The sequence below is a fragment of the Parasteatoda tepidariorum genome, chromosome 3, assembly GCF_982258835.1.
Source record: "Parasteatoda tepidariorum strain Cologne lab strain chromosome 3, Ptep-v5.0, whole genome shotgun sequence".
In the NCBI taxonomy this organism is placed as follows: Eukaryota; Metazoa; Arthropoda; class Arachnida; order Araneae; family Theridiidae; genus Parasteatoda; species Parasteatoda tepidariorum.
Genome location: NC_141757.1, coordinates 105,135,911 through 105,157,907, shown reverse-complemented (window position 1 = coordinate 105,157,907; position 21,997 = coordinate 105,135,911). Strand labels below are relative to the sequence as shown.

General features: G+C 28.0%; 1 protein-coding gene and 1 long non-coding RNA gene across 3 annotated transcripts in view; one reads left to right on the top strand and one right to left on the bottom strand.

Annotated features, from left to right (window-relative positions):
* Window positions 1-1,303: 1,303 nt before the first annotated feature.
* LOC147814128 (uncharacterized) lies at window positions 1,304-6,791 on the bottom strand. Of its 2 annotated transcripts, XR_015432678.1 has the most exons (3): window positions 6,652-6,791; window positions 5,597-5,741; window positions 1,304-2,998 (listed from the first exon to the last, which is right to left on the bottom strand). It is a non-coding gene; the product is annotated as an uncharacterized LOC147814128 (long non-coding RNA). The 2 variants fall into 2 exon arrangements; XR_015432677.1 differs by lacking the exon at window positions 1,304-2,998 and having other exon boundaries at window positions 4,428-5,741.
* A 109-nt stretch (window positions 6,792-6,900) lies between these two features.
* The window catches only part of Ccz1 (vacuolar fusion protein CCZ1), a 40,906-nt gene continuing 25,809 nt past the window's right edge, over window positions 6,901-21,997 (top strand). Inside the window, exons 1-6 of the mRNA XM_016054965.4 lie at window positions 6,901-7,124; window positions 10,112-10,209; window positions 11,742-11,832; window positions 15,041-15,163; window positions 16,790-16,879; window positions 20,865-20,995. Coding sequence (XP_015910451.1) covers window positions 7,050-7,124; window positions 10,112-10,209; window positions 11,742-11,832; window positions 15,041-15,163; window positions 16,790-16,879; window positions 20,865-20,995 — 608 coding nt within the window. The 5' untranslated portion in view covers window positions 6,901-7,049. The remainder of the gene's footprint in view (window positions 7,125-10,111; window positions 10,210-11,741; window positions 11,833-15,040; window positions 15,164-16,789; window positions 16,880-20,864; window positions 20,996-21,997) is intronic.

The window sequence follows — 21,997 nt, the reverse complement described above, 5'->3', positions numbered from 1 at the left end:
GTTTTCGTAAACGTAAACACAAACCATGTACAAGCTACCGGCTGAAACTGTTCGTATGTTTTCGGCGTACTCCGGTGTGATATAAAGGTACCACAAGCATATGCACGTATACTTTTTCTAAAGTAGTGGGGGTACAAATTGGCATCACAGACCAGCACTCGCGTTTGCTGTTCTTGCCCTTTTCGGTTTTACATATATATGCGAACAATCTTTTTCAACAAGAACATTGTCAAGAGTAAACTGAGAAGTCGTCTTATTGATGAGAACTTGGAATCATGCCTAAAATTAAAAACAACAATATACAAACCTGACTTACTCAAACTTTCCAAGGAGATGCAAGCACATGGTTCGCATTAATACATATTTATTAAGTATGAAATAGTTTTATTTAGTGTATTACTTATTTAGTGTAACAAAAGTTTACTAAACAAGCAGATTTGGCTCCTAAATTTTTTTAAAATTGTTGTAATGTTCATATTTGGCTCTTTGGCCAATAAGTTTGCCGACCACTGGTATATACCGTTCAGTTTTGTCCACGATTTCATTGGGTTGTTCAGTACCGAGTTATTGTTTTTTTGATTTTATTAATCCTGTTCGAAGAGTGGATATTTAGCTAGTTGAAAATAAAAAAAAAGTTGAATTACAGTTCGTTAAAAATAAGTTAACTAACGCTTTTCGTTTCCCGAAACTCTTGTTTTTTTCTCAGGTCAAGAGCTAGCCCTTGTACAATACTTATCAATATTTTAGTCAAATAACTTCTAAACGTACTATTGGACGTATTTTCAAAATTTTAATTAAATATAGTAGCATTAAATTCTAACTTGAGATTCATTTAAACTGAAATAGTTGCAGTGTTATAGTAGTAGCACCTTGGATACATATGTACTATAAAATAGTATCTTTCTCTTGATATACATCTTCAAGAAAGAATAAATAAATGAGATAAATTTTCTTTTGAATATACAGTACAGAACCCGTTATCCGGAAATCAGAAAACCGGAAAACCAAAAAACCGGAACGAAATTCGATAAATTTTTCCGCAATTTTTAAAAAAAATTTTTTTTTCCTCATAAGATTTTACGATTTTTCTTTCTTTTTTTTACCTTACCATCATTTCAGAAATAATCATTAGTGTATTACCTCATCGTTTTTTCTTATTTTAAAGATTATTTCCAAATATTTTTTTTTAGTTAGGTTTAACACTAAAAAATCGGCTTTTTGTAGCGATTCAGAAAACCGGAAAAATCAGTTATCCGGAATAGCGATAGTCCCGATCGTTCCGGATAATCGGTTCTCTACTGTATTTATTTTTAGTGGTAAGAGTACAGTATATGTAAAAAGTATAAAAAAGGAAGAAAAAAAAATTATTCAAGTTGGATCTGAGAATTTGAAGCACGTATATTTGTTTTTGTTCTTACACAATAGACAGAGTATGGTAGCTAGCTTGACTCTATGAAGGTGCTTGCAGATGCAATCATATAAGGTCTATGACCACTATCAGTGGCATCATCCTGAGAAAAAGAGCAGCTAAGTCTTTCTTTATAACTATTGCATAGCTGCCAACCTTATGAATCAAAAATGAGGAACACTATATGCGACAAAATTATACGCACTAATTACGAGAGTAAGATAAAAATTTAATTATTAAATCATAACATTAATAGACATACATTTAAATATGTAAATTAGTAAAACAAAACTATAAACACTATCTTTTGTGGGAAACTTATAATATTAATGTTTTATAATTAGGAATACCGGTATAATATATTAAAAACAAACATTACCTATTAATATATAATTATTTATCTCCAAATTATAAAACACTGGTAAATAATAATCTACATCATAAACAAATATTTCTGATGCAAGTGTTTAAATACTACAAAAAAAAAATTTCCAAAAATAATAATTTAGTGAAATAATCAGCAACAGACAGCTATTGGAATAATATTTTCCAATAAAAAGCTACTAAAAATTACTTTAGCACAATAATCACAGGATGCATGCTTGTGGCGATCAGAAAAAAGGATTGGTTTAAAATAAAAAATTTTATGAAAATTCAGAATTTTTATAAAAATATCAGATTGGATTTAAAAATTAGGAACAAATCCGAAAAATTCTGAACAGTTGGCAGCTATGCTATTGTCTGCTTAGTCAGCTGTAAAATAAAAGCATTTTTCTAGATAAAAAAATAGAAATCATGTTACTTTAAAATTCTACAGTGGATCAGAATCCAATCAAAGACTTCAGTTATATTAATAACTGACAACCGTGCCGGAAAATAAAGAGCTTAATTATTTTTATGAATTTAAAAAATATACAATTATATTTAATACATATAGCAAAATCAATGACTGAAATGTTATCTTGTTACGGTACAGAGATATTCTTCAAACTAAATGAGACTCTGCATAAACCATTGTAGAAAATCAAGTCCTGGTAAATATATCTCACAGAAAAGCTTTAAGCAGACAATGCTGTGAGACCATTCCCCGGGACAAACATGAATCATCAGCAGAATCCAGGCAAAAGCTAGAAGAGAACAAGTTGCTTCAAATTAATATTGTAATCAAGATACCTTGTTAAGATTTCAACCAATGGTTAAGTATATAGATAAAAGCACAACTCTTCAAATTGTGAATCTAATAAAGGATTGCATACATTACTTTGAATCAATTTGAATTACAGAGTGAAAGAACTTTTAGCACAGAAGTATAAGTTTTAAGTTATAAGCACAGATTAACAGAAATTTTTTTATTATTATTAAATCTGGCATATCCATCTTTTTCCACGCATATGGCATACTTGCGACACTTTCAGAGTGGTCTCACAACTCTTTTGGGAGGAAGCATCACTCAAACTCATACTCGGGGATTTGACACATCTGTCACTTTAAAATCAAGACATAAAAAAGGAGTGTAAATTATTGCAACATTAGCTTTGTTGCTCGATTTTTTCTTTTTGCAGATCCCCAATTTAGTCCGGTTACTTACATCTGAAAGAGAGGGAAAGTGTCTGATTAATGTTATTTAATATTTCTATTGCAGCATCAATCAGGGTTTACATATAAAGACTAATGGCTTTAAGAACAAGACAATCACAGGACATTACATCACAGTATTTAATAGTTAGTCACAGCACAGATTTTATTATATTTTCTTTACACAACATAAATGACCCCACAGCCAATTGTTCAGTTGGTGTGTGCACTGTTGAGTCACCGTTTACCCTAGAGACAGCCACGTAGGCTTCTTAAAGGCACGAGTCCATGATGGATCATGGAATGTGCATGTTGTGTTATCCCCACGCTGACTTTTAATGATGAGCCAGTACACGTTGATGTGTTTGTCCATTGTTCAGGTTTGATTGCACTGTTCCCAGTTTTTTAGTATCTAATCATCTAAATTCTGTCGACATCACCAGTTCCTTAATGAATATTATTTTCTAAACATTTTACAAGAATAAAAAATAAAATCATAAATTGCAATAAATGCCACTGATAAAAACAAAAGTAATAAATATTTTTGAAATAATCAAAGTAAAAGAATATATATTATTAATAAAAGAGGAATATACTAACTGGTATGGCACTGTCTTTTCCTTAACCACGGTGTGATTAAAGACAAATACTGATAAACATTAAAAGATCATTTAATTCATTCTGACTTTAATTATTTTATTAATACTGCAATAATTTATAAACAGTGCTGTACTAACAGTTAACAATCCATACTATAACAATACAGTTGGGGGAAAAAAACTCACAACGAGTAAGGTATAATGCCACTGTTAAAAATATACAATTCTCCGAATAATCAAAACATTATAGTAATAAAAGAGAAAGATACTAACTGAGACACTCATATTAGCTTCTGTTAAGTCTAGATCTCATTTAAGCTAACAAAGAATAGAATTAGATCAATCTCCGTGCAATCTAAAATTTTTTATAATCTCTTTTAGTGTTGAACATATACCCATTGCTATTTAGAAATAGCAATTGGCATTATTCATTAGCGTTATTAGCATTATTCATTTAGTATATTTTACCAAAGGCATTTAAAGTGGAAGAGTATTTATAATTCAGGTACAATGCTCTAAACAATCTTCCCTCTGTCCTTTAAGGGTAGAACCAGAATCATTGAGAGAGAGAACTAGTCATAAAATATTCTATTGCATCTAAAAAATTTTCTGCATTGTGTAAAGTAGCACAGATAAGAATATTAGAAAAAAACACTCTCTACTGAATATTTTTCTTTACAGCATCATAGTACTAAATCTGTTCAAGTACTGTCAGGGATCTGTCCAGACATTCTGTAAAAGGTCCGTATTTGTAAAATTGGAAAAAAATTACTTGTAATTTGTGAATATAAAATAAACGTTAAGTCAAATTCTTTCAACCAGGGTCCTGCTTTTGTGAATTTGTGCAAATAGGGTCTGTTATTGCAAAAAAAAAAACTTTTTCAAGGAGTTTTTAAATTGTAAAGACTTACAAGATTATGTCCAACACTGTAAAATTATAATTAAAAAAATTAAAGTTTAAAAAATAAACAGCAATTGCTGCTACTAAATTAGAGATGCAACATACAAATATTTGGTATTTTGCCTATACTGCTGAACGCAGAATATTCATTTCGGACGAATAAAGGAAGAAGTGTCTGCCAAAGACAAAATTTATTTAGATTACATCTGTCGTTCTCCCCCCCCCCCGGGAAGGGCTTATTCGATTAACAAAACAATAATGAAGATAAACGAATTTGTGAAGGGTCTGAGTAAAGGATAAATTATTTTGTGAAATGTCCGTTTTTATGAAAAGATATTTTGTGAATAGTTCGTTAACGGACCCAAATCTCTTCTAAACAGATATCTGACTGTGACTACTCTTTCTTATTTGTATGGGATGAGTTCTGGTTATCTGGCTAAATGTCAAGACAAGATTACAATACTTTTATATTATTAGTATATAAAGTTGTGTATAAATACACTTCTTTTTTAATTACTTCATTGAATCGCTTTATAGTGATGTTTTCAAGATTAACAAAATGTTGATGCATACGCTGATCTTTCAGCAAGAGAAATTTCTAAACTCTTCGTTCGAGAAAAACAACTCAGAAATATTTCTGTATTGTGATCTGCCGTGCCAACTACAATCGCCAAGGTGCTAAACAGATTTTAAACTTGCAAATTTAATAACAACAAAAAAAAAAAAAAAAAACATGTAGATAGTTGTCCGGGGGTGGTTACGAGTTATACCTTCTGAGTTCCCTTCTCTTTTTATTAGTTCCTGGCAGCTGGCTACCCAGAATTATTCTTCCACAGATAACCAAACAAAATCACCCCAATAACCCCACAAATTTTATTAACCACACAAGCCAGTTTTTTAAAGTTGGGCATTGTACCCAATTGCACATCATTAGTTCCTTTATTTTTAAGAAAAGCAAAATAAATTATTATTTTATAGCACAACCATAAGTAATATTAATAAAAAAATAAATAAGTATCTGAATTAGAATAGTTACACAAGATACTAACAATGCCAACAAATGGTTTAGATACATAATCATTAAATATGTAAATAAATTACATTTCAACTTACCAACATGAATTAAGACAAAAACACAATCGTCCCTTCACAACTGCACACTTAATTTGTCCACACCGATTCCAGGGTGTGCAAACATCGATATCCCATTTTCATTCAGCATTTAAGTAATTAGCCAAATACTTCTCCAAGGAATCACCTAGTAAAAAAGTATTTTATGAAGAGAAAGAAGAAATATGAAAAGTTTGCTTTACATTGTCCACGTAAACTGTCAAAAATCTTAGGGTAATGAAAAAATTACAATTATAGATATAGTTTGAGAAGTTAAATAATTGAAAAAATTCAATTTCATATTAATATCCAATAAAGATAACTTAAATTTAAGATAACTTGCTAATCTGAATTATCTTCTAATTTATTATAGTATTTGTATTATGTATTTTAAATAAAACAAATTATTGAGTACAAATTGTTTTGCACATAATTGTGATACACCTATAGAATAAAAAAATTTTTTGAAAGTATGCATGCTCATAATTTATTCAATAGTTAAGACAACCTAAAAGAATAATAATGAATGCAGTAAGTGTGAATGAAAATGATAAATATTATCTAAATTTGTTCCATTTCTCTCAGAATTTTTTTTTAGATTAGTTTACAATAAAATTGAAACAAATTATTTTAGACATGATCAAAACCCTCTTCACTATTTTTAAGAAAATTCAATATTAATCTTTCTACATATAATAAATTTTAATTAGCAATATATTTCATAGAAAAAAAAGATACCTCTGTATTATGTCACTAAAATAAACATAAATCAAGTAATTCAACTAAATGAAATTTCATTACTAAACTGCTTCACACAGTTTCGGCAGATCAAACAAAGGATTTCTAAGGAAGCAGAGAAAAACTTTGATAAATGAATTTTTATAACGATTTTCTTAAAATACATACATTTTACAAACTATTTACTTTAAAGTCTAACGCGTGGTATTCACAGATATTTAATAAAATTCATTAATCTTTTTAAAAATTTCATGTAATTTTTTTATATACTGCTATGAAACGTACACTAATATTATAAATCTTTAATTAATAAGAATTACCTGTAATTAAAACTTTCATGATGATAAAATATGAAATCCCGCGCAGCCAAATACAGAAAATGGCTTCCTCTAACAATAGCTTTTGTTTAAACAACGCCAATTGCTTTGGCGAAAAAGTTTGGTCACACAATCAATATAGGGTTATAAGAAGATTGATGGATAAAAGCTAGCGTCAAGCTCACTCCGCCCAGTTACCAATTCCTAAATTGACCAAATATCCTTCCTTCTTTATTATTACGTAAAGTGGCAACATCCCAAAATAGATTTTTATAAAAAAGTAAACAAATGAATCTGAGTAAAAAGGATAGCTATTATTTCTGACATAAATTATTTTAAACATTAAAAATACTGCTTTTTCATACAAACTACATTCTTAATGCTTAATAATATTAAGAAATATGTCTTCAAAAACACCAATATCATTGTTAAACTTCTTCGTATTTAACTCATCATATAGTCACACAGAAGATGACGTTAGTTTTTCTTATATTTCTTATTATAAATTTTTCGTCGTATGACATGTACAATAACTTTAAAATTTCATTACTCAGAATTGAAATTTTTTTCAAGCATTTACTTTTTAAATTTATTGGTTTGGGCCTTGTTTCAGAACTTACGTAACAGCTTCAAAAGAGGTAGTTAATTAAAATTCCAAGGGACATGTTACTTGGCACTATCTACCAAAGTGTAATGTTAGTAGAAAAATGCTTTACGAGACACTTTAAATCGGAGCTAAGCTCTACTGTTTTTGTTTTTTTTAAATTAAAAGGAAAGTTAATATTATTTACTAGAGAATATTCAACTTGAAGTTAGTTTTCAGTATGTTGATGTTATTATGAAAACTTAAATCAATTCATAAACAAGGTTGGCATTTTTTGCGTCTGTCAGTTGTTGTTTGTATTTAACGAGGGAGAAATTTCGTATCATGATCTGTGGCAGAATTATAGCCAAATCTTGTGGCATCCCTGGAGAAACTAAAAAAAAATCACAGAAGGTATAACTCATAACCATCTCCGGACAAACATCTTCTTCTTTTTAAAATTTTTTTTTTTCCATTTGAAATCAATTTGGCGCCTTGGCAATTGCAGTTGGCGTGTCAGATCACGATACAGAAATATCCCCGTTTAGGCTATGGTAATTGGCATGTACAGATATGTATATGTAAATATCCTCAGGTTAAACACTATATGCCAGTTTTCTTATATAATAAGTGTTAAATAAGATGTATTTCCATGTTGGGATCTATTGTGACAACTGCAGTTGCCAAAGCGCTAATTAGATTTTTAACTTGCAATTTTTTTTAAAAAAACGTGTAGTGGTTGATACCTTTCTGTGATATTTTTTTAGCTTCTCACAGGCCACTGAAGTCTAGGACTTGGTGATTACTTTGGTGTGGATGACGATATAGAAATATTCCCGTTAAATATGTTAAGAAGAGCCTTGGAAAAAAACACCTATTATTACATAAATGTATTTTTATTATACACAAAAGTGACATCTTGTAAATTGCACTTTGCTCAATTTGTATCCATGGTGCGTAGCGTTTTTAAAAAGTGCTTAAAGGTGCTTATTCTTGATTTAATTTTTTAAAAGGGCTTTTCTTAATGGGTGTTTTTAAAAAGTGCTTAATTTTCCCTTTTTGAAAATGAGATTTTTTTTTCTTTACCAAGTTAATTTTTGACCTGTATTATTCAAAAGCGTACTTTTCACATTGTTCTATTCAAGGTTTTCACAATAAATTCAACCACAATCTGTTTCGACATCCCGTCGGTCCTTAGCGCATGAAAGCGCCAATCATTTTACATGTTTGATGAAATACTTGTGGGTTCGTTCATATGTAAATATATTGAGCTGGGCTCAGTGAGATTCTTGTACTCTCATATGCAACTCTGCTGCATTTTGCAAGATATTCTCAATTTCAGGCCTAATTTTCAACCCTCAGATATCGAACCGAAAAACCTCTTGATCTTTTTATAATGGTTAATATAATCAAGATAAGAGTTCTTTGTCAGAAACTGGTTATTTTATCATGCTCATGTAAAGTCTTTAAAAATTATATTGCATTTTGTTAATGTATGTAGTGCTTAAAAATATTTTTTGAGTGCTTAAAAATTACTTAAAAGGTGCTTATTTTTGTTGAAAAATTTGGCTACGCACCCTGATATCCGTAGTGGGAATCTTCCTTAATAAACTGTTGTTTTGACTAGATCTATACAAATGTTATCGGTGATATATCATTCTTTTCAGTTATGAATATGAAGGGAAAGAAGGACATTCTTCTTGTGTTGAATGCAAATGATAAAGTGTCACTGCTTTGTTCTTGTATTTGGAATGAATTCCAAAAAGTCATATAATGGCTTTTTTTAGGATAGCTTTGTATTTTGCATTTCAACTTTATTTCATTGTGTGATATTTTTATTTGTATCTCATGTTTTACAAATTTTTTGTGCAAATTTTCTAATAATTTCAAAGTTATGTTGAAAATGTGGAACTTTTTATTAGTTGTTGTCAGTTGAAAATATTTAACGAACGTTTTGAAAAAGTGAACTATTGGAAAATGGAATATTTAGTTCGCTTGTAATAAATAGACTCATGTTTCGTAAGATTACTATATTGGTACCAGAACCAATAAAATAATCACCAAATTTTAGCAACCGTTAGGCAATGGCCAGCGAGAAACTAATATATATATATATATATATATATATCAGAGAAGAAAACCAACTTTAGAGGTATTACTCATAGCCACATGCTGGCATACCTCTATATATTTATATATATACAGTAGGGAACCTATTATCCGGAACAATCAGGACCATCGCTATTCCGGATAACTGATTTTTCCGGTTTTCTGAATCGCTACAAAAAGCCGTTTTTTTTTACTGTTAAACCCAACTAAAAAAAAATATTTGAAAATAATCTTAAAAAGAAGAAAAACGATGAAATAATACACTAATGATTATTTCCAAAATGATGGTAAGATCTTTCAAAATAGAAAGAAAAATCCTAAAATCCTATGAGGAAAAAAAAAATTATTTTTTTTTTTGAAAAATGGGGAGAAAATTTATTGAATTTCGTTCCGGTTTTTTGGTTTTCCGGTTTACTGATTTCCGGATAACGGGTTCTGTACTGTATTTTAATTTTTTATATATTTGAAACACCTTTGGCACCTTGGTGATTGTAGTTGGCATGAACAGGTACCTATTTGGAAATATCCCTTTATGCTCAGTTCTGATTCAAGTAATTCAAGAACTGTTAAGCTTAGAACAATTGATATTTAAAAATATTCCTTTATTTAAATATTAAATAAAAAAAAATTTTAAATATTGAAGCCTTAAATATATTTTTATTGTTTTCATTTTAAGAACTAGTGCACCTATCTATTTATTTGGTGATTTCCCAAATTTTTTTTTAATAAATTGTAAAGCTTTAACTTGAAAAAAAAAATTTTTTTTCATAGGAACAGAATAAAATTTTATATTTTTATCCTACTGAAGTGGAATTGAACACACAAATCAAAGCTGTTGGGCTATGTGAAGCTATAATTAAATTTACTGAGTAAGTGATTTTAGTTTGCTTTTTTTTTTTCATTTAGTAAAGTGTTATAATTTTAATTTTTAAGTATTAATGTAACTTTTATTGTACCATATTACTATAAACTAATTACAAATGTTAAATGTGTTTTAAAAAATAAAAAACTACTGGATAAAATATGACTATAACCAAATTTGATATCCATAATTTTGTTGTCCAGATGTGAAAGATTTGCTCAACTCTGACCTTCGACTTTGGTTATTTAAATTATATAACTTAAAATTAACATTTATTAAATAACATAAATTTTTCCCTATTGTGTAAAAATTTTACTAAAGTATAACTCAGAGAAAAGTTCGGAGTTGAATATTTCAATGATTACTGACTCGACAACACCATGTAAAAAATACTGTGATAGACTGTAAATGTATCAATTTTTCTTTAGAAAGCTGTAAATTTTAAAAAAAAAATTGAAATCTTACATTATTAAAAACAAGGTAAGTTTTAATACAAAACATTCTTATTTTAATTATAATTGTAAATTCTATTTTAACTCATCATCCTTCATGCAGTAGACACAAACCAGCTTTTTCTATGTTTTTAGGTAGAAAAACATTGTATTGTACAAAAATATTTTCCCAAATTTGCTCATTTCCAATATCATCCAAGTGGTTGTCTGCTGAAAATTTTTAATTTTTTTACTTTTTTTTTCTTTTCAAAACGTATATTTAAAACTAAATTAACTGAAGTAAATAATTCTAAAATTGATCAAATAAATTGATCTTTACTCTGAAATGTTGAGGTAAATAAAGCCAATATTTTTTTATAGTGCAAGAATACTTTCTTTATTGTTGCTGTCGTAGGCCATTAAGGCAAGGGGTATGATTGTTCATGTTATCCAGTGGCACCATCTATGGCTAGGAACTAGACTTCCGCCACACCCGTACGCCACACCGTTTATAATGCGGACCCATTCATATGTCCATTCGTTCATCCACCGATCGTAATTTTGACCTGAACCAGAGAACGATCAATCTCCAGTTCAGTACCCCCAGAGGTATAATTTGTTATGGAGACTTGTGGACTTTGTGACTCAACAGATTTAATGTGCAATAGTCACCATTTACTACACGGAAAGTCTTCGGCCAGTTGGACTTTCTTTATTAATATGATTTTCTAAGAAATACCTAGTCAGTTAAATACTTGACATTTTTGTAATCTTTCTCAAAAATAAATTAAAATAAGTATAGACATAAGGGAAAGAAATTGAATTTTAAACAAAGAATAAACTAAAACTCAATCAAAATCTTTCTCCACACTATGATGAACGTGGGATGAAAAACATTAAAATCAGTTAGTTTTTCTGATGAAACTTGGAGGCATATCTTATTATTACTTTCTATTTTAAGAATTTCAGAAAGTAGAGAATTACTAAATATGGTTTTAAAAACATTCAAAGTGCATATATTGTACTTCTCTAAAATTTTAGCATTAGAAAGTTTTTTCTTATAAAATCATTGTCTGATTTCAAAATTTATTTGGTTTTGATTTTTTAGAACTTTTGGAACTTCTGCTTGTGAAGCCTTGCATACTCAAAAAACTAAAGAAGTGTTTTTAGAACCTGAACCAGGATTTTGGATGATCATGGTACATATTTTATGTGTATTTTCTAACAGTTTGTGGATCAACGACATTAAATGCACTGATTCACGGACATTACTAAGTCAATATCCCAGTGGTGATTGTATTCCGGGTGTACCTTGGAATTCCTGTTTTTTTGTATCTTCCCTCCAGGTCTAGAAACTAGTAGCAGGGCATGTGATTTTTTCGCCGAATTCCGCATAACTCACGAACATTGATTTTCGGATTTCCACTAATCAAAACTTATAGTTCCATGAAAATTCTCAATTTAAAGTAAGAATTAAATTCTACAATCTAAAATTTACATTTTGAAACCTTCGCTAAATCGTGTTAACAAGACGTCTTCATGCACGTGACTCTTCCGCAATTTTTTTAAATTTATTTTTATTTTTTGGTTTGTTGGATTTTCATAGCTTTTAATGTTTGAAGCTATGCCAGAATCCTCTAATATCCTGATTCATATTCACGCCATTTTAATATCTAACATCGATTTTTATATTATCCTGATTTAAAAGTTATTCATTGTGAATCCTATTCATGTGATCATTAAAAAGCATAAAAATCGAAATTTTAAAGCGTGCATCGCGTTTTATGTTCCCGTGAGTTTTAATTCCAATGTCGCTATTTGTATTCTCTGGCTCTAAAAATCATGTATCCCGATTCATATTTACACAATTCAAAAATCCAATGTTAGGATTCGTATTTTTGCGTTCTAAAATCCAATATCTCGATTAATATTTGAAATCTAATATCACGATTCTTGTAAGAACTTTACTAAGTTTTTTCTTAAATTAGTTACAATAAAAGCGTGATATTCTTTATTGGTAGGTAATTTAATTATAAAACTTAGTTTAAAAAAATTATATTAAATATGAATAGTATATAAATTGTTCGACTGACCACGTGACCGGAACATCTGCTCCTGCACCCCAGAGCCCAAGGTCAAGAAAACTGAGATGGGCACAGTAGGCCTTGGCCCTTTATGGGCTGTCGCGCCACTGAGTTTAGTTTTAGTATATAAATTGGTATCTTATCGAGTTTTTGCACATGAAAGTTTCAGGGTTTTTCATTTTGTGTCATAGTCACCCCTAATAACCAATGTTTTGCGTTTTTTTTTTCTTCCTCAATTCAGTTTTCCTTGTTTGGATGAATGCAGGATCTGTCTCTATGGATCAGAGCTTTTGAATGCAACATCATTTAACATCCAGTTTGAAATTTGCATTATCTTAGAAGAAACGTTTAGAGTGAATCGTTTAAGTTTGTTTATATTATAATGCCATTGTTCTTATGCAAATTGGGAAGTTGTATAATAAGCCTGTCACTTATACTTCTATTGCTATACTTTGGTATTTTTTGATTACTTTTTGCTACTCTTATATGTTTTTGAAAATGTTTTATTTATTATCATTTATCATCTTTTTTTGAATATTTATATTTAGTTAATAATTTCATTTATTCTTTTTTATTTTTCAACAAGTAACTATTTAAATTTTAAATCTTATTCTCTCTCTCTCTCTCTCTCTCTCTATTTTTTTTTTTTTTTTTTGTTGCTATAATCAAATGATCTTTTTTGTTATCATTATTCAATAAACACAATTTTATAAAATTGTTTTATTTATTTTTCATTGTACCGTGTAACATTCTTTTCATAAACCTTTCACTTAATTAAGAACAAAAGATTTGTTCCTTTTAAAAACTTGTATTTAAATGTTTTTTACAATAGTTTTAATAATTTTTTAGCATTTCATTTAATAATTTTGCTGTTGTTGAAAATATGACATTGTTTTATTTGTTTATCTTTGTAAAGTGGTACATTCTCTCATAAATCTTTTATTTGATCAAGTAGAAAAGGTTTATAATTGTAAAAAAAATGATATTTAAAATGTTTTCTTTGGCCTGTGTTTGTATATATACGCACATGTCTATAAACTGCAGTTCTTTATAATTTTCTATAAATTACTTTACATTTACAATTTGTCAAGCAAACCACCAAACTTGATAATTTTTTTGGTTTTTAGCTCTCATACTTTTGATAATATTTTTTTTTCTGAAAATGATAAATAGTATTAAGTGTATAAGCGTATAGTATTATATAGTATAGTATAGATAAGCGTATAGTATTAAGTGTATAGTAATAATATATAGTTAAGTTATAGCAGATGTATCTGCTATAATCAAGTCTAAGAAAGCCCTATAAAAACTGAAAAGCTACACATTTAATGATGTACTTATTAGGACTAAATAAATTTTTTTGGTCTGTTAATTGTGATAATCTATTATATTAACTCATTAATTAAAGATTTGCTGATGAAAAGATTTTATCATAATTCAACATTTAACACTAAGTAGTATATTGCAGTTAGCAATGCATGCAAAAATTATAACTGTTTCAATTACATTGATAAATTTAAAGTGTAACTTTCTATATAAATGTAAAACTATAACATTTACACGTGTTTGCTGACTAAAACAGTTATTTGCTTCTAGTGGTTCATTTATGAACTCTGCACCTGATATTGCGATCTTTATTATTGAAATGAAACATGTGAATCAATAAAATAAACAAAAATAGTTTTTTTTATAGCTGTTGCATAATTATTACCGAACACATCACAATTCGTATTCACTTGATTTAAAAGTACACGTCATGATTCATATTCGCTAGATTTAAAATTACATCATCACGATGCATATTCGCGTTATTTCAAAATCTCCCTTCAGGATTCGTATTCAGAAATTTTTTTTAAAAAAAATTGTGCATCTTTCACATTTTGCGATTTGAATTCACGTCATTTAAAAATATATATCGCAATACTTATCCACGAAATTTAAAAATTACACATCGTGTTATTGAGATTTAAAATTACACATCGCTAATTCATATTCGCACAATTTAAAAACCTCACATTGGGATTCACATTCTCACAATTTAAAGAAGAAAAAAAAAATCCATTCATTGATATATTTTATTAAAATGGGGATAATATTCTTGATAATATTAACTTTTTCACTTGATAATATTCACTGATATGATTCATTTTTTCCTTGTACAAATTTCAAGTATTTTTTCCAATTTTTCAAAAATGTGTTCATACCATTTCTATTTTCAGCTTTTTTGGTTTTTTACCGAACTAATCAATGCATGCAGAAAGTTTTTAATTAAGATTTTGTGTTTGAAGAAATTTTTTCACTTTCTCTCCTCACTCTTTTTCAGACTTTAACCATTCCTTTCCAACAAAAATCTAGAGATGGACAGTCCTATGTGGAATATTTTACAGATGAAATACAAGACCATGTATATCAGTCAGTTTTATTAAAATCATATAGGATGTTTACAGTAAGTAAAACTTAGCTACCTCATCCCTATTTGTTCTAAGTTGAAAATTTTATTAGACTTTTTTGTGCTGATCTAATAATTTGAATAAATTTAGACTTTGAAACCATTCATCTTGAATTTTTTTCTTTTTGTTTCATTCATCTGAGGAACCTTTACTTATCAATAGAGACCAGATTTCCTCACTTATTATATGGGTCCTAAAAATACACTTATAAATAGCAAAAAATTAAAACATTTCGACATTAAAAAATCCTTAACAAAGAAAAATTCCCATAGAGTGAAATAAAGAATTTTTATTTTAAGCTCTTTTTCTTTTCTTAACTTAATTGTATTAAAATATATACAGTTGAACCTCGTTAACGCAAAATTAGCGGGACTATCTTATTTATGTTAACCAGATTTCATCTTATCTGATGCATCATGAAAACAATTTATTACGTACTATTAGTACATATTATGTACTACATTTATGTACCTAAACAGTATTATTATGTACTACATTTATGTACCTAAACAATAATATTATGTACCAAACAAATTAAAGTAAGCTTAAAAATTTTAATAACTTTATTTAATTATTTTATTTTAATCATTTTATTTCTTTGCCCGTATGGTATTTCTAACAAAGGTAAATAACAGAAATAGGATTCCTCAAAAAGAATAATTACCACTTTATTTGCATGCTTCTTATCTGTGTTGTGTCCAGTTTCCTTTCATGTTAAGTGATAATTAGCTTTAAAATTTCATGTTAAACATGTAATATACAATAAGAATTGATTGCTGACTCACTGGACCAAACATGGGTTTATGTAAAGGGATATTTCACGCTAAGGGATTTCGCGTTAATGAGGTTTGACTGTACATGAGAAGTCGCTTGGTTGCAATTTTAATTAAAGATTCAAATTATCTTGTTGACTGGGAAAAAGTAGCAAATGGGAGAAAACAAGTTTGTACATAATATGTACTATTCAAACTTATTTAAAAAATACATTATCTTGTGAAAATATAAAAGATGTTTTGATGTATCAAATATCTCCACCTGGTGTTCTTTCCTCTAACAAAATATCTAGTTTTGTTGTATTATAGAGTACTATTGCAAAATCTGTAATAAAAAAGCATTTTTTTTTTTAAGAATGGGATTATTGCAGCATACCTGCCAAGTCTCCTGTTTTTTGACAAAAAATCCTGTATTTTACAACTCTCTGCTGTTTGCCTGTATATTCTCAAATTTCTCCGTATTTGCTGAAGAAATTTAAAAAATAAAAATGGCGATAAGATATCCGCGAATAGCAAAAATACTTCTCTTATTCCTCAACAGATGGTGCTATTGCTAGAACTGCAGTATGTTGAGTGTTTATAGTTTAAGTAATTATAAATAATTGCGTAAAAAATCTTTATTAAGATTTATATACATATTTTTACTTGGCTAAATGTAAATGTTTATATTATTTTCAATTTTGACTTACATGATTATGTATCAAAACTATACTCATAGCCCAAAAAATTGCCGCTAGTAAATTTGTATTCCTTCACTAGTATATCTCCTTGTTTTGTTTTACCATTACTTTCTTGTTTATTTTTTAGAATCATCGTGAGCTTAAATTTGTAAATTAATTTTAATTCCAGCTCTTGAATGGCACTTTTGGCAGTTTAGTCGGAGAAGGCGAAGGAAACGTTAATTCTCTGAGGAAAAAATTGCAGCAATTCTATGATACAGTATGTTGATAATTTATTTGATTATATTAATTAATTGGATTTTATTTTTATTTGATTTTAATGTTTTTTTATATTTTGATGAATAATGTTGTAAGCTTAAATCTAATTAAATTACTTTTTTATTATACAGAGTTTTTATATATACAGTAAAAAACTTTTTATATTCTTGAAAAATGCTGTGTTAAATCTAATTAAATTACTTTTTATTAAAAAACTGTTTATTTTTTTTTTTACATGCAGTTGAAAGCTGTTTTTATTTTTCTATCGACTTGACAAATGTTCAGATGTAATTCTTATGTTACTAGTTTACAGTGTGTAAACATGTTGTAATCCTTTTTAAGTGATAGCTTTGCTCACCTTCAATATATACATATTCTTGTTTCAATTTTCATTGGCTTAGTAATTTGATATTTTTTTTCCACTTTCTCTTTTTATATAAATGAAATATTTTAAAGATTTTGCATTTTAGTATCATTAAATATTTAATAATGGCATTGATTTGTCATTTTAATATTTTTGAAAACAAAAATTAAAATATTTTCAAGTCTAGTTAATTCTAAGTGCTGTTTTAAAGAGGGCAATAGATTGTCAGTTACAACTTTAAAAAATGAAATCTAAAATCTAATTAATTTTCATTTTTAAGTATTTGAGAAATGCATAGTTATTTTAGAACTTATATTTTTTCCTATCTTTTTGAAAATAACATAATTTTTCATTTAAAATATTTGTATTTAAAGTGAACTTGATAAGGTAATAAAAGTATAAAGGATTTTATAGAAAGGAGATAAAATGCGTGAGGGAAGCGAAGTCAGTTCACAAAATATATTGATTATTTTATTCTTAGTGTATATAGGTTTTGTATATGTTTATAGATTTTATTATTGAAGATGTATTGAAAACATTAGATTTTAAGAAGTTTTTTTTTTTTTTTTTTTTTTTTTTTTGCATAATTTAGTTCAGCATAACTATTAATAGTAGAAATGTGTATATATGCAATCACATACTATTATATTTGAAAAGAAGCAATATGTTTTATTTTGTTGAAATTTATAATTTTGATGAAATTAAATTCAAAAATTGCATTTTTTATTATGTTAATCCATTCCAATATCACAATTTTTACTACTTTATTGGTAGTTCTCACTGCAGGTTTGACCTGTAAAATTGCAAAGTGATATGAAAAGAACTGCACAAGCGAACCAGCAAGCTTTAGCTGGCTATTTTTTAGCTCACGAATATATTTAACATAAAGTCTGAAAGGAGCTAAAGTAAGGGTTGGGATAGCCTGGTTGGTAGGGCTCTGGACTCACGTTTGGGAGAACGGGAGTTCGAATCCAGCCTGCTAAAAACTCCTGTGTAATACTGGTGCAGTTTTCCATGTTCCCGTAACAAATTATACCTCTGAGGTTACTGGATTGGAGATTGATTGTTCTCTGGTTCAGGTCAAAATTACGATCTGGGGATGAATGAATGGATGGATGTATGAATGCGTCCACCCTATAAATGAGTGTGGCAGAAGTCAAATTCTTTGCCATAGATGGCGCCACTGGAAAAAAGTGCCTTAATGGCCTATGACAACAACAAGCTAAAGTAAGAAGTGAATAAAGCAAAATGAAGTAAATAAGGCCTGTGCAAAAGGGCAGAAATGTTTGTACCTTCATTTGTGCTTTATTCATGTCTTGTTTTATTCACAAGTAGCACAAAGTATTCCCTATCCTCGTTTAAAATAGGAAGTATTAAACAAGACAAAAAAAAAGTGAGGGAGCAAAACAATCTGAAATGAAGTGTGTAAGCAGCTCTGGGCACTGTCGAGTGACGACGAACAGTTGATAACCCTCACTTCAGTCTTTAATGAATGCACAGTGCAATCATATGATTAAGTACAAGTTGAATTAGTATAGTGAATAAGTTTATAAATCAATCCATGTAATAAATCAGTCCAGTTCTTTAATGAATGCACAGTACAATCATATAATTAAGTACAATTAGAATTATTTTAGTGAATAAGTGTATAAATCAGTCTATATACTAAATCAGTTTAGTTATTAAATGAATGTGCTATACAATCATATGATTAAATACAAGTTGAATTATTGTAGTGAATAAGTGTATAAATCAGTCTACTTTGCAAAAACTTTTGTTATTTTATATTGAAAAAAAAAACTTTTATTACAAAGAATTGTAGTATCATTTATGTAGTTTTTATATTAAACATTTTATTTTTTAAAATAATTTTGTTTTATGTAGGCAAAATATCTGAGATGGAACCACTAATTAAAAAGTCTTACTGTATTCCATATTATATTTTCATTCATGTGTGATTTGTGATATTATATTCTGAGCTGAACCTAAGGTTTAAAATTTCTGATGGATCTTTCATGAGAAGAGAACGAAGGTTTAAAAGATGTCTGGTGATCAAGATAAAAGATAGTTCTAAGACATTTGCTTTGGCATTATGACATTAACTATCTTTGACATTAGCTTTGCATGACAATGTTTTCTATCAATAAAATTTACAAAATGTGTCTCAAAAGTTTAGTGAACAATAAAATGAAATGTAGAAAAGTAAGAAATTAAATCACGGTTGAAGCAACATACGCTAGACACTATAGATTTTTGTCATACTTGATAAAATTGCTCAAATGTGTCAGTGAAAGTTTTTTTGGAGACAGTCTTCAACAGCATCTGTTTCACTTACCTTCCTTCGTGTTTTTGCCTCCCAAAAGCATTTAAAGCAGTCTTAAACACATTTTTTTACCATTCACAACATCTGTTTATTATGCTTGAACTAACATTACTCCCAATTTGGAGGCCTTTTACCCAATTTTTAATTAAATATCTTGTTTATATGTTCCATTTCAATAGGGTGGAAGTTTATACCCACACCCTTATCCTGTAGCAGATTATTCTACATCAGCTACTTGCATTCCTTACATGTTGCTCTGCTTTCCATAGATTCTTCCCTAACTAATGTTCCTGCATGTGGCTACGCATTTTAAATGTTGTAGATGATATTTTCAGCCATTTGCCAAACTTTTTAGACACACCTTAAATAAACAAAAGCAGTTTTTGTGTTGAAAGACTTGTTATAATTTTATACATGTGATACTATTGGAGTTTTGCCATGAGTTATAAGAATAGTTCTTTTATGTATGAAATTAAAAAATCAAGTTTGCTTATTTTCTTACGTACTATTGTAGTTATGTAAATTGTCCTATTCTTTTTACGCACTAAATAAAATGACTTTACTATAGTAATGAAAATCGAAACTTCTTAGCACAAGAAGCAAATCTTTTAGAAATAGTATTTTTATTTTTTATTTATTTTTTTATTTTTCTAAAACTTGCAGTGCCTGATCTATCATAAAGCCTGTGTCAGAGGCCTCATTAAATGTTATAAATATTTATTTATTTTTGTATTTTTTCTAAGAATTATCTATTAAAATTATGAGATAACAAGAATGGAATGAAATATAAGCTCAAATATACTAATATATCATAATTTACTTATGTTATAAGTAATTTAAAAGCATTTTGTAAATAAACAGCTTGTAAATTTGATTTAAACTTATAACCAAGTGGCTAAATTATGTACAGAAATGATTGAAATTATTAATTTTATTTATATTCTCTTCCACCTCAAAATGATTTTAGCTTATAAGTTACAGAAAAAGTATTGAAACTATTGATTTTTTTGACTTTTTTCTACTTAGACTAATACATGAGTCTAAGTTTTTTACTTTGAGTTAAATTTATTTTTGATACTGTGAATAGAAACTTGACACATTTTATGTCTATGATTTATCTTTTTCATTCATTTTAGCTCTTCTGATAACTCATGGCAGATTGTCAGCAATTATATTTACTTACCTATTTCATTTTGTATTGTGTTCATTTAGGTTATTTGTTGTAAAAGACTGAATAGATTCTTGAAGATATTTGTTATATTATTAAAATTCTATAATAATGCATGTTATGTTTTTCAGTACCTTGTTAATTTGAAGTCGAGTGAGGCTGATCTTTTAGATATTTTTCAAGGCATTCATTTTTTACCACTTGAGAGATATTCTTTTCTCAAAATACTATGCTTTATAAATCAGCTTGAAGAAAAATTTAGGTAAAACTTTTTTTTAATGATTTTTTTTAAAAGATTATTTAAATTAATCATATTTGTTCACAAAAAGTCTTATCTATCTATCAATGCTTTTCACTCTTATCTTTAAAAAGCAATAATGGGATAGCTTTTTCCAATTATTTTAATTCATTCTATATCCTCCATACTACCTTCTAAACAAGCATTTTTATCCCAAAATTATCTCAAAACTGTTCTAGTCCTCTTCTAATTCATCCTAACCATACTCCAGAAACGTTTATTATTATTATTATTAATTTAATGGTATGACTCAACCAGCTTCAAAGAAAGCATTTTTCACATCAGGTAAATGCTGATTGACATCTGTTTAAGCTTAATATATACAGATATTTTTTGTATTTTAATTGGTTATTTTATTTGTTTTTTCCCTACTAACTACATATGGTAATATATCTTTGCCATTCAAATTTTTTTCATTATTATGTACATTATTTTGTATTCATGGCATTTTTATGTTTTTGTTTTATTAAAAAAAGTTTTATTAATATTAAGTACAAAGAATTGTTTTTTTGTAAAGTTAGAAAATAAAAGTTCTATTTTTTAAATTTGGGCTCTTTTACTCTAAGTGAACTTATCATTCTATAATATAGCACTTATATTTCTTAATTATATCTGTTTTTTTTTATACCTGCTTTTTGTTTTTAAATGCTAAAAATTTCTTTATAAATATTTAGATCAGGTGTAACATATTTTTCCGAAATGTTAAAAGTTGATTTTCTGTTTATCTTACACAATTCAAACATTGAATTGATTTTATAGTGACATGAAGCAGTTCAATCACTCTCTTTCTTAGAATAGTAATTTTATTTTTATACTTTGTAACATTTTTATTATTTTAAAAACTTTAAAATACATCTTAAATCCAAAGTAGGTCACAATCTTAAAGAAAACAATAAGTAAATGAGAAAAAATGGGTGATTTTTAAGTTTTTATATGAGTCATAAAATAAATGAGTTTACCTATTTT